The sequence below is a fragment of the Anastrepha ludens genome, chromosome 5 (assembly GCF_028408465.1).
Source record: "Anastrepha ludens isolate Willacy chromosome 5, idAnaLude1.1, whole genome shotgun sequence".
Lineage (NCBI taxonomy): Eukaryota > Metazoa > Arthropoda > Insecta > Diptera > Tephritidae > Anastrepha > Anastrepha ludens.
The window spans coordinates 65,030,987-65,044,207 of record NC_071501.1 but is presented as its reverse complement, the minus strand read 5'-3'; the positions used below and the strand labels follow the sequence as shown (position 1 = coordinate 65,044,207).

Genomic DNA, 13,221 nt, shown 5'->3' with positions numbered 1-13,221 from the left:
GAAAACTAATATTTTATTTGGTTTGTGCCATGATTTTATTAACGCTTACAAGAAAAACAACTTGTATATCCAGGCATTAGCCACTAGGTAAGTTTTACTAATTAAATGCAAGCATAATTTTTCCTGATATATATAATTAATTCAGTACATTTGGTATAATGCCACCAGTGAGCCTCTGTATGAAATTTTAAAAGAAATAAGTCCAATTTTCCAGGTTTAGGCTCAAAATTGGAGAAACACAGGTTCATCGTCAAAAACAAAGAGATTATTCGGTCAAAATGGATGTGTGGGGACAATGACTTTACTTACACTTTGTATGTAACTCCCAAGAATGAAATATGCACTTTTGCAAAAATATGAACGATATAATATCAATATCTTTCATTTAAATAAGAAATATTATTCAATTATTTATTAAAATTTATATATTCTGAATTAAGCTAGGACAGACATCTCTCTTGGGCGGACAAAAGTTGGTGACGGTGAGTGTCCAATAAGCTCATATTTGTGTAGTCATTAGGAATCCGGCTTGGTCGTAGGCATTTAGTAAACAGACCGTATACAAAATTTAATTGTGTGCATTCAATTTGAGACATATTAACTTTTTGAAATTTTCAGTTGTATTTAAACACCAGCTAATACTCGAATTTCATTGCGGCATCTCATATGTAAAAATTAAATTTTTTGCCTCATGCGATTAGTTCATCAAGTGTGAAAAATATAAGTGTGAAACTTTAACGCTCATTAGAACCAACTCCGATAATTTCTATCAAATTGGAATACAAATTGTGCTTTGAGTTCAAAATACCCAAAGCAGCGTTGTCGTTCGATTTATTAAATTAGATAGGATGTTTTTTCATCAAGTTTGATTGCTTTAAAAGTCAAGTACGAAAAATTAAATTTAGATAACCTTAAATGCGCCAAAAGCTTCTACTCAGCTTGTGTGGGACTTGGAACGTATTTCCCCCCCCCAAAAAATTGCATCTTCTAACAAATTTTCTCATCATCTAACTAACTATTCTGACAGAATTAAATCTCAGCCTCGTAAAATAATGAAGGTTAGCCCAATTTTAAACCAAATTAAAAATGTATTTAGATATCTTTGGCAAACTCAAGCACTACCAATGAATTTCGGAAGTTAGATACGAAAATAAATGGCTTTTAGCTTATGAATTAATGACACATCCCCATTTAGATAGTTTAAATTCATCATGCGTGTAGATGCGAATGCTGGAAAAAAACAAAAAACGAGAAAATGTGCAAAGGAAAAATAAATTTTTAATATGACGTACTTTCAGGCAAAGTCAGATGCTGAGATGAGATTAAACAAAAGTTAAAGAAAAATACATAAAATCAGAGAAAAGGTGAGTGAAAATGTATGCTTACAAGTTCATATGTCGATAGTAGCCTAATAACAAAAACAACAAATAAACAACAACAAAAAACCAGTGTAGCGCTTTTTGCCACTTTTTTGAAAGTGAATTGCACAGAATTGTACCGAAATAAAAATTGCAGGACAAAGCATTCACCGAACAGTGCAACAAACCCAATCGTAAACTAATCCGCTCACCCATACCCACCAGAAGCCGCATCAAATCAACATCTAACTAAAGTTGTGTGTCTGAAAACTTAGTGTCTGTCATATAGTATTTATATTTATTTTTTGAGTGCGACAGATTCTGCTTCTTAAATCATTGATGCGCCATGCGAGTAGCTAAAGTACCAAAAAAGCATCCACCCACCTTACTAGTCATGCAGCCGAACGAGCCAGTCAGTTAGTCGGTTAGTGAGTGCCTGTAATGGGTGGTGGATGTGGGGAGAGGCAGACAAGCAGACAAGCAGAGATGATGACTGTCACAGTAGCAGTGATGATAAACATATCTAATCCAATTTCCAAGTTAAATATAAATTGTATTCACTTAGTCGAATATTTGCGTATATTTATATTTCCATAAGTGGGCGAAAGTAAGTGATGTTTGAGTACATACATATCAGTGTGTAAATTTAGATTCTATGTAGGTGTGAGAGTATATGAGTATGTATAATTTCTGAAGTAAACTTTCGCCTGAATTGAAGGCGATTGGTTAGAGACAATTGAGGTACGAGTGCATGGAAATTAGGGGTTTAAAGTAACGCTTCCTGCGTCACGAGTGATGAAATTATTTCATGTCAAGGAAGGTTAGTTCAATATATTTTATATATTTTATAATGTGTTCGCCGCTCCTGTAAATACACTGCTTTCTTCATATATTCATATCAAACGCAAAATCCTACTTCATGAATGCGTGGAATATTAATGTATTTCCATAGTAACTCTGCTACTAAGTGCATCAAATTTTCTTTACCGAACAGAGCGCCCAGTAAACGAGTCTTTTCCACCAAATACTATGCCCACTTAGTAACTAAGTGTCCTTTTCAAAACTATCGTCCTCGGATGACTGCGTCCGAATCTTTCAGAGAGTAGTCATTGTACGCTATACGCTATATTTGGGTATGAAGTATCCAATACAAGTCAATTCGAAGTAAAAATGACAGCGAGCCGCCCGACGTCAGATAAATATAATTTTCTTTGTTTTAAGGTTGTATTCAGGTCATTTGTGTTCGACAATTAGGCAGCCTGATATCATAATCATCTACGATCCGACTTCTGAAAAATGGTGGAGCTAAATAATCCTGCTTATTGGGATTTGGTTATAATTTGCTGTCCGACTTCTTCTTCTTGATTAGCGCAAAAACCGCTTAACTGATTTTTGTCTAGACGAGAGCCTTATAAAGAGTTAGTTTTGTTCGTCGAGAGAGGACTTTACTACTCACCAAAGTAGCACTTGTTGGCAAAATCCGGCAGTATTAAAGAAATTCCTATTCTTTAGACGCCAAGGAAGCTCGAGCTTCAAACTCACGATTCAGCTTGGAATCGTCTGTGTGTAAGTGATCGCTTTAAGGTGATATCTCAAATTTGTGCTATTTTATGCCGACCAGTAAAAACAAATCATTTTACCATGATTATCACTTCCTACCTAGGTGTCTCAGAGCCGACAAATGTTGATGAGATGTGGTGTATATTATGTGTAGTTCAAAAGGAACGAGATGTAGAGGGCAACCAGAGAAGAAGTTCTCATTGCACCTATCGGCTCAACGCACGTCTCCCTATGTTCTTCCTAGTTTGGAATGATTCATGGGTTACGTTGGGCTGCCCTCTAAACCAAGAATCCGCAGCACAATACAACTGCATATATCCAAGGCACTATTTCCGGATGAAGACTCCAGGTCTTCCTAAAAATATTTAAGGTCAGCCGTTGAAACCGAGAGTGTATTGAGCGTGGCATACAGCCAGTAAATCGAGTGCTCACTATGTCAATATGATAGATAAATAATTTTCTGGTAACCTTCGCCATCGACGGGCAACGGCAAACCTCTAAATGCATTTGTGAATGGAAAAGTTTCTCATCGATGTCACTCGGTGTTCGGAGGTGCTTTACATTTTCACGACTCACTTTATTCATAATGAACCACATTAACGGTGTAATAGCTCAGGAGGATATTGTTTGCATTTCTGTGTGTTAGCTTTGTAAAACGATTTTAGATTAATTGTCATGTTCAGGAGTACTTTGGTTTTTGCATATTGATAGATGTTCAGTGAGTACGCACCAGGAGTTCACGGGACAATATTAGTACCGAAGTTTCAAATTCAAGTAGAAGAAAAAAGCCCTGAAATCAAAGGGCAGCTGGTCAAAAACAGAAACCTAAATGGTGAACCTCCTTTTCTCTAAACCTTGAAACCTTCCTCCTGTTCCAGAGGCGCAAAGTTTATTGAATGTCAAAAACTCTGAATATCTAGTTTTGTGCTTTTTTTTTGCCCGGCAAGAAGGAACCACTTGGTACTAGCATGTTGCGTCCTTCTAACTATAATTACTGCAATCCCTAAAGCCTATGACTTTTACTATATTTAGAACAATGTTTTTCCTCTCTCAAATATTTCCATATCCAAGGTGCGCTTTGATGAACACTTGCGTTAAATGTTATTAAGTCGTGCTATCCAAACAGATATCGTAAATGAGAGTACCGATTTCTTCTTTCTAAGGCAGCCAGTTCCAACAAGGGGATTCCCCTTCTTTGTGTTCCGAGAATATTTTTCGAACAGCCTATTTTTACCATCGCTGGGCTGATAGGATTCCATGAAAGCAATGAAGTAGCCGCACACTTGAATGGGGGTGGGATATATTGGTGAGCTATGATTGGTTCCATGTCAAGTGATCCAAGTATTTTGGACATGGCCTTCAATTTTCTAAAAATTGATTTGTAGGCTTGAGTATAATAAAAAGTAAACTTAAATATTTTGAAAAAAAAGTTTAAATATTCGAAAAATTCTTCAAAATTTTTGTGTGGAGTTTTTTGAAGTCAGATATTCTAACACTTTTATAAATTATTAATTTTTATTTTATTTTTTAGAAAAAAAATTTACGTTAAAAAACATTTTGGGGAACACTTTTTTTCGAAACCGGTAATCAGATTTATTTATTATTATTTTCATTAATAGCTGAGACAGTGCCAGTGAGTTGACATCAATTCAAATGAATTCGTTTAAGCTTGAAGAACGTCGAACGTTGAAAGAGAGGAATGCGTTTAAAACAAGGCGATGCAAATAGGCGCACAATAAGGCGACAAAAGACTACTACTACGAAACTCTGTTGGATGAGACTGTGGGCATAAATAGAGTTATTTCAAAATACGATATGACAGCGTAACATTCAGTATCTCCTACTTACACCATTGTCTCATCAAGCTCAGTTGAAAAGTTCACAAACGGCTTTGCTAACTATTGAAATAAAAATTATTTTCTTTGAATTTCTTTCATTTTTATCCTAACCTTCAAAAAAATTAAATATCTCCCAGAATCAAGTACAACTCTACAACTTTTTTATGATTTTTTTTCACTTGTAACATTTTCATAGTTTACTGTTATTTTAGCAATTTAATATTAAATTAATTACAATAAATTAACTTAATTTAATAAAATAAGATTTCCGTATTGATAGACCAAATTAGTGTTATTTTTTTAGACTTACTGCGGTTGTGGATAGTTTTCATCGATATTTTTTGTGCGCAATCGTCGCTGGCAAATACGCTTGGCAACTTTGAAACGCATTTTCAGCGTAATTTTCGCTTTATTGTTGTTGCTGGTGCGCCCTATGCTATGTTGGTTGTTCACCCCTTTAGCAAAGTTGGCAGTAGCAATATTCTTTCTATTGCTTTTGAAGCTGCTGCTATTGCGACGAAAACTGTTATTATTGCCGTTTATGTTGCTGCACTCATTCGTCTTCGTCTGGTGATCAGTAGACGTAGGGGTTGCTGCTGTTGATGACGCTAATGCTGATGCTACTGGAGTGTCGTGTTGTGCTGTAGGCTGCTGTGCACTCACAGCAACAGGCTTAGCTTCGGTGGGGCCGTCTATTGAGATTCTGCTTTCAACTACCACTGCTGTTGATGTTTTGGCACCGTTTTCCTTTGGCACCAACACCGTTTCCACAACCAGTACTTCGTTTTCTTCCTCTCCCACGATTTCTTCGCGCACGCTTTCCACCTTTTGCACTTCCTCCTCACACCTTGACTTCACCACCTCCAGTTCAATGGGTGGCGTCGGCGTGACTCCTAAACTTGGCGTCTCCACTGGTGAGCGCGTCGATGTCGTTGGTGTGGACGATGTAGGTGTCAGCAGCGCTGATGCTGGTGGTGTTGCTGGCGCTGATATAGCCGCCAGGGCGAACGCTTCGTTAGCCGTTTTGATGAATTTTAAATTAACACCTTTCAAGTGAAATCTATGTGCTTCCGTTCTACACTGCTCGCACGACTTTTTTGCGCTATTTAATTAACTGTATGTGACGCTTCGATTAGTTTTGGTAGGTGACACCAACTTCAAAGGCAACTGCAGTAGCCGTGATGGTTAGGAGGTTCGAATGGGTCGAATGCTATAATTACACGGAATGTGAACTCAGCTGGTGCATTTATTTTCGCTCAGCTTGGAATGTCGCTGGATGGAATGTATGTATGTATGCAGGTTGGTATCGGTGTCGCTATGTACGTGTGGATGGGTTGTTTTACCACTAGAACTTCAACCAAAGCGTCGGTTGTGATGGCTGCTGGCTTTCAATAAAGTTAGCAATGAATTTCTATTAGGTATTTACTTGTTTGTGATATGTTTAGTTTCGAGTTTTACGTTGTTACATTAAATATTTGTAGCATGAAGCATAAAAATGGCGCGCAACTGAAATGTTTATAAATTTGTTTTCCTAAAGCAGTTAAACAGCATTTGAGTTACTTTTTAAATTAAGTTTTTTTTTCGTCTAGTTTTTCTCTAATGGATCACATAAACTAAGTAAAATTATTTGTCAGTTGCAGGTACATTCGCTCGCAGTTCGTTAAAACACTTGCTGGCTATTTGCCCTATCACTACAGCCACTTTCCACAGATGAGCAGATGTCGCTTTCTTTATTTTCTTGCTCCTCTCTAAACAATCGATTTACCGTTTGTTGCATCTGAAAACACCGGTTGCTCACTCACCTTAGACCTTTCTTTTGTACATTTTAAAGGAATTTTCTTCTTTTTTGTTTTTCGTTTGCTTTAATTCAGCTTTATGTTTTACCTTTCTCACTTTTTCCACTTTTTGTACTTTAATTCTTCGTTTTTTACACAGCTATTTGTTTTTCCTTTCGTCACCTTAACAGCATTTTATTTTATTTTTTTCTCACCACCAACCTTTAACATTTATTTCTTTTGTTCCTGTCAGTTTTCACGCTTTGTTGCACATTCACTCGTTCGCTACAGCTACTTGGCTGGCGGTTTTTTTTTTCTTTTTTTGTATAGTCACCGTTTAAAATGGTTGTATTTCTGCTTTTTGTTTAGCTGCTCGTGAGGCAAAGAATATCTGTGCAATTTTAGAAAATATTTTTGATTGACATTCAACAGTTGAGAGGGAGCAGCGGTAAATGGCGCATATAACCATCTTCGAGTGCAGTGCTATCGCTAGTGTGTGTGTGTATGTGTGTTCATTTTTCCAAAACACAGAAACAAAACAAAAAATAAAAATAAATGGACATGAAAATATATTACGAGAACCATGCGGTGGCTGCCACTTTGAGTCATCAGTCATTGCCAGCTCAGAGTAACTTCAAACCATAACTCTTCGAAGCAAAAAAAAGTTACAAATTGATTAGCTTTCTTCAGTATTCCAAAAAAAATGAAATTCAACTTCCAAAGCAAAGGAAAAGGGGGCACATCGCACGCGAAAACGTATTGCCGCCTAAGTTTCTGAACAAAAGCTGTGAAGGTTGTCATTACGTGATAGCTGACAGCTGACAAGTGGTCAATAGGATTTTGGCTCGATGTGATCAAACATTTTAAGCACAAATTTGGTCACAATACTGGCATAAGTGAGTGACAAATACTTAAACCATTTTTTTGTGGCAGTTAAAAAATCATGTGTTGAATATCTGAGAAATAAACTCAAGGAAGAAAGCGCTTACTTACAAAATATAGCTGTTTGGCGGAGAGTCCCCTTCTACGCTATACGTTTTAATAGTTCCGTCTCTACACTTTAATGTTACCCCCGAGTGGCAGATGGTTTTTAAAAGGAGCTCGGAATTCACTTCGTTTGTCTACAAAAAGGTAAAACAATCACCGGCACATATTTTACAGAGCTGGATAGATTCGACGAAATAGATGTGGGGTAAAAAAGAAAAACTAAAATGCATTGGTACACAAATTCGCAGTAACAATGGCGAAACTACCTAAATTAAGCTCCAGACTGTACCCTCTTCCAATGTACTTGATTATTTATTTATTTATTTAATAATCTAAAACTGCAGTGTTTTCTACAGACTATGAAAACCAGATGATGATAAATAATTCAATCAAAAATAAATCAAAATTATAATTTAGTAATTTCGTTTTAATGAAAAAAAGGTGACATTTCTAATAGTTTTCAGAGAAAGAATATTAGAGAATACTTAGAATCGAGATCAGCAATTAATTTAGTAACATTTTGAAGTCGTACTTCCTGGAAGAAAATTCTAGACCAATATGATTTGAAATTTTTATTAAATTCTCTCGACGTTCTAGAAATCGGAGCATTGGAAGCATAATTATGATATTTCTAACCATCCCTAACCAAAAAATATCATGATTTATTTATATCTAATTTTATTTGTTTATTTATTAAGCCAATGAATATAATACATTCTTATAGGCTAAGTGGACACATTTTGAGGCAATAAAAAAAGGAGGTACAATTAAACTATTTATAATAAATATTTAAAAATGTCTATAGGGGATCTTTTGAAAATGAAAAATCTATCTCAAAAAATTTAGAGATTTTATTAAACTCAATTAAGGCTCTAGTAATAAGATTATTCTGAGCATAAAGAGATTTTAAAAATCCAACATAGAAGAACTCCGACCTACTTAGAGCTCTGCCCGGAATATTACAGCATAGAATTACTCTCCTGCTCTGCAATGATTTTAAATTGATCAATAAGTATTGCGCTTCATATGTAGGGAGAGGATCCAAACTGCACAAATTACGAAACGCGAAATGTGAGAATAACTTTTTGATTCGTTCAAGTCCAGCAGCAAGGCACGTATAATACGGAGACCAAATGAAGGAAGCATACCCCAGTTTGGAACGCACGAAGGCCTATACAAAAGCTTCAGCGTATAAGGTCGGAGAAATCGGAGCTATGATGCCTAACAAAAGCAAGCATGGCGTAAGATTTGGCAATTTCATATGACTAGCAGAAGTAAGATTCGAATCAAATATTACACCCAAGCCTTTAATTTCACTTACACGTGACAGGGGTGTACTCGAAATGTGATAAGAGGAGTCAATAACAGTGGCACGCTTGGAACAGGTAATTTGCAAGCACTTATTTATGTTCAGCGATAGACGATTATTTAGACATCAGTTGCTGAAATTATTTAAAACTATTTACATCAACTCAGAGTCGAGGGAGCTAGTAATCGTCGAATAAATCCTAAAGTCGCCAGCATAAAGCAGGAAACTTGGTAACGAGAAGCAAGAGTAAATATCATTGATAAACAGAACAAAAAGAATTGGGCCCAGAATACTACCTTGTAGAACCCCAGGGCAAGCAACGAAAGGAAGACACCTAACATTGTCGCCGACAACCAAGCAATGGCGATTTTGAAAGTAAGAGGGCTGCGTGGAAGCCAATGCAGGCTCATTTTTTTATTAATATTATATGGGAAACCCGATCAAAGGCCTTAGGAAAGTTGGTGCCCTGATTGTAAGGCAGCGATATGATAATCGGAAAATACAACCAAATTAGACAATGTTGAGCTGCCCGGAAAGAAGCCATGCTGCTCCGGACGCACCATGTTCTTGCTTTGCAGTGGCGGAAAGCTTCGAAATAGGCCTCTAGTTACTAATATGGCTTTTAGCGTTTACAGCTCTTGAAAATGCGTGAAATTAAAACCAAAGTACCCGAATTTAGTGATTTGTTAAAGGTTAACGACAGAGGGTATAGAAAAGGATCACACTGCTTGAATAACACCGCAGACAAACCATCAACATCAGTGTTTGAAGAGGGTTCAAGTCGAGTAATGCCTCTAAAGACATCTTCAGTAATACTAGCTTGTCGAAGTAGATGGTTGTATATATATCGAAGAAAACTTTTTCTTCACTGTCGGAGGCCGATGTAAAATTGGACTGAAAGAACTTAGCAAAGAGATTAGCCGCATCGGCTGGAATATTTGCAGCTCTGTCACCGAAAAAAAGAGCGGACGGAATGTTGGGAATAGATTTTTCGAATTTACAAAATTCCAAAACGCTTTTGGATTCGATTTTAAACTTTTTTCGAATCTAAAAACGTAGCAGCATTGTGCCAGAGTATATTATATTGTTTTTTTTTTTTGTTTGTTACAGGAGGAATTACACTTTTACAAACGTCAACCACTGTGGTTCCAAAAATCTCGAAACACTTAGAAACTTCAAAATGTTGAAACAAGGAATCCCAGTTAATGTTCAGCAAAAGATTGTTCAGCTTCAAAAAATCGCATAACTTAAAATTAAACGAAAAATTAGAATTAAAATTTCTAGTTTCAACATAATCATAAAATTCAAGAGTAAGAACTAGTGGTACATGATGCGTTACTGATTTTATAATACGTAGAGCACACTCAAGTATGGGAAAATTTACGCTTTTACTTAAAAATATCAAGTCTAAAGTACGACCAAGTTTGTTGAGAAAACAATTGACTTGCATGATATCAATACTTAAAAAACTATCAACTAAGCATATTGCACCAGGACTACTAACATCGCAGGCAATAAGAGCTGATTTCGATAAAGATTTTGACCAGTTGACATTGCACAGATAAGCACACAAAGATTGCCATCGCCTACTTTATTCAAAGCCAAAGAAAGAATGTTGTCAACATGGGCAGAGGTTGTGGCTACTGTTAGCCGGAATATGCGAAGCGCAAACAAAAATGGATTCAGAAATACCACGAATGTGTACACAAGTTTGTGGGAGCAGCACATCTTTACTTTCAAGTGAAGCCTCAGAAGCGTGATGTTTTCTCGAGTAGCGACGGGAAGTCACTTGCCCCATTTAATAAATCGTAAACGGAAATAAGGGAGAGAGTGATCCTTCTAATATCCAATGTTTTTTAAATTAATGAGCAATCACCGACTTTTATAGGAAGAAATTGGATCAGCGAAATGCAAAGTACACAAAGCATAACGGACACTATCAAGCCTACTAATATGACAGCATATTAATATAGTCTCCAAATAAGGACGACATATTCCAGCTTCGAACGCACAAGGTAGGTATATAATAGCTTTAGAGTGTCAATATAAGCCGAACTAAAACGTCGAATAAAAGCAAGAAAAGAATATGACTTCCTAATGGTGCCATTTAAATGTCTTTGAAAAGAGAATCTAGAGTCAAATCTCGAACCAAAATCAATAATTTCAATTAGATTGCATAATCTAGAACCACCAATGTGGTAGAGTGTAGATATAGGAGAAGAAAATGTAGAATAAAAGGCATAAAAATACTTACTTATATTTAAAGTTAACTTTTTTTCATATTTATCTAAATCATAATGAAGATTTATAGAGTCTGCTGTACTTGCAACCGCCGAGTATATTTTTAAACCATCAGTATACAAAAGAAAATTTGCGTTATTAAAATAACTGTAAATGTCATTAACAAAAATTATAAAAATAATAGATGAAGCACCATCAACAATAGCAACACATTTCCGAGAGGTGAGAGAGGATTTATAAATTTATATATATATAATTGGCGCGTACACCCTTTTTGGGTGTTTGGCCGAGCTCCTCCTCCTATTTGTGGCGTGCGTCTTGATGTTGTTCCACAAATAGAGGGACCTACAGTTTCAAGCCGACTCCGAACGGCAGATATTTTTATGAGGAGCTTTTTTTCATGGCAGAAATACACTCGGAGGTTTGCCATTGCCTGCCGAGGGGCGACCGCTATTAGAAAAATGTTTTTCTTAATTTTGCTTTCACCGAGATTCGAACCAACGACCTCTCTGTGAATTCCGAATGGTAATCACGCACCAACCCATTCGGCTACGGCGGCCGCCAAGAGAGGATTTAATCCATTTTAAAAGAGTGGAGTGAAATCCTATAGCCCTGAATTTGGAAATTAAAAGCGTGTGATTAACCTTATCAAATGCTTTTGAAATATCTGTGTACTTTCCAGGTATCTAGGAACTCTCCCCATTCTAGGGATTTGTTCAAATTTAATAAGAGTGGATGGGCAATTGCAGAGTAGTTTTTAAAAAGATATATCAAATTTTGTTGATGCTTTGAGTTACCGAATTTCATCTTCAACATCGGAATTAGAAGGCATAAATATGCATAAAGATTAGCTAGATCTAGAGAAGAATTTGCTTGAGTTTCATTATAATAGACAACAGAAGGAACCAGAGTATAATTTTATGTCCCATTCGACCTTAAGAATATAGTTCCCCTTTAAATTCCTATCCAAAGCCCTGACGACTAATTAATTCATCCAAAGAAATGACTAGATGGTAAGAGATTTGGGTCAAAGGAAAATGTCGTTAATGAAATAAGTGCCTAATTTATGTATGTATATATAAAAATAAGTCCTTTATCGGGAGATGGTTAAGCTTCTCGTTCAACTTGCAGTCTGCACCTTGACATCGTCCCCCTAATCGCTCACGGAGGTTTCGAAGCAGATATCTTTGAGTCAATCTGGAACGATAGAATTTTCAATTAGACTCCATCATTCCTGTAGCCAATTCCGATTTCGAAAACAATCACTTTTCGATTTTTATCCGAAATTTACTCATTTATGGTAAAAATAAGATTGCGTATGAATAACACTACCGACAAAAGAATTTCCCTCATATGTTATTCTTATAGAAAACTTTCTGTTAAATCCAGATATGGTAATCGCAAAATATAAACGTAGAACGGTTTTTGAAATATTTTAAAAATTCGATGTTTGGGCTTTAAAAAAGCTACTAAATTTTCAATATCCTCAATCTCAAATAATCCAATTTAAATTTAAATTGTCGTAAATTTAAGAATTCATTACAAAAGTAAATATAGGCCGGTTCTTTACATTCCTTATAATATTATAAATTTTTACCCGAATATAATTCGAAAAGACGCAAAATGTTCATTTAAAAAGGGCTATCGTCCTAAAGCGGGATTATTTTATGTTTCGTTGAAAAATAAATACAAGCAAAAGGTTAATGCCTAAAATAATGAAAATTTGCATCAAAATTAAATTTCGGTCTACCATAACTCTACCATTTCTCAGCCGATTTGAATAACAATTTGGAAATACTCTGTAATTCTGTAATAACAAATACACAAACACACACCATGTGTATGTGTACATATGCATACAAAATGTACCACTCCAACGGTAGGTAAAGACAAGTAGCGGTGAAAGTTTAATTTTTGAAATTAATAATTTTCTTTAGTTTTACTTTCGATTGCGGTAGGAATTCTAACAGCTGAAAATTGAAAAGCCACAATCACTTCAAGGCAGCTCAATCAGGTAACTACCAATGCACACAGTAACTGGTTGGCCCTGCACTGCAAATGATTTAATGAACCGAAAAACCGGTTCGCATGACCAACTTATCAAATGCATAGATAGATATGTAGATACTCATATTCAATTGCTGTTGTTAGTG

General features: G+C 35.9%; 1 protein-coding gene across 2 annotated transcripts in view; it reads right to left on the bottom strand.

Annotated features, from left to right (window-relative positions):
* LOC128865067 (P protein) overlaps positions 1 to 13,221 on the bottom strand; it is a 111,589-nt gene that overhangs the window by 68,856 nt on the left and 29,512 nt on the right. Inside the window, exon 2 of one of the 2 annotated variants that reach the window (XM_054105001.1) lies at positions 5,067 to 6,922. In XM_054105001.1, the coding sequence (XP_053960976.1) occupies positions 5,067 to 5,146 (80 nt within the window). In that variant the 5' untranslated portion in view covers positions 5,147 to 6,922. Of the gene's footprint in view, positions 1 to 5,066; positions 6,930 to 13,221 lie in introns of those variants that run through there. The other variant, XM_054105002.1, reaches the window with a different exon arrangement.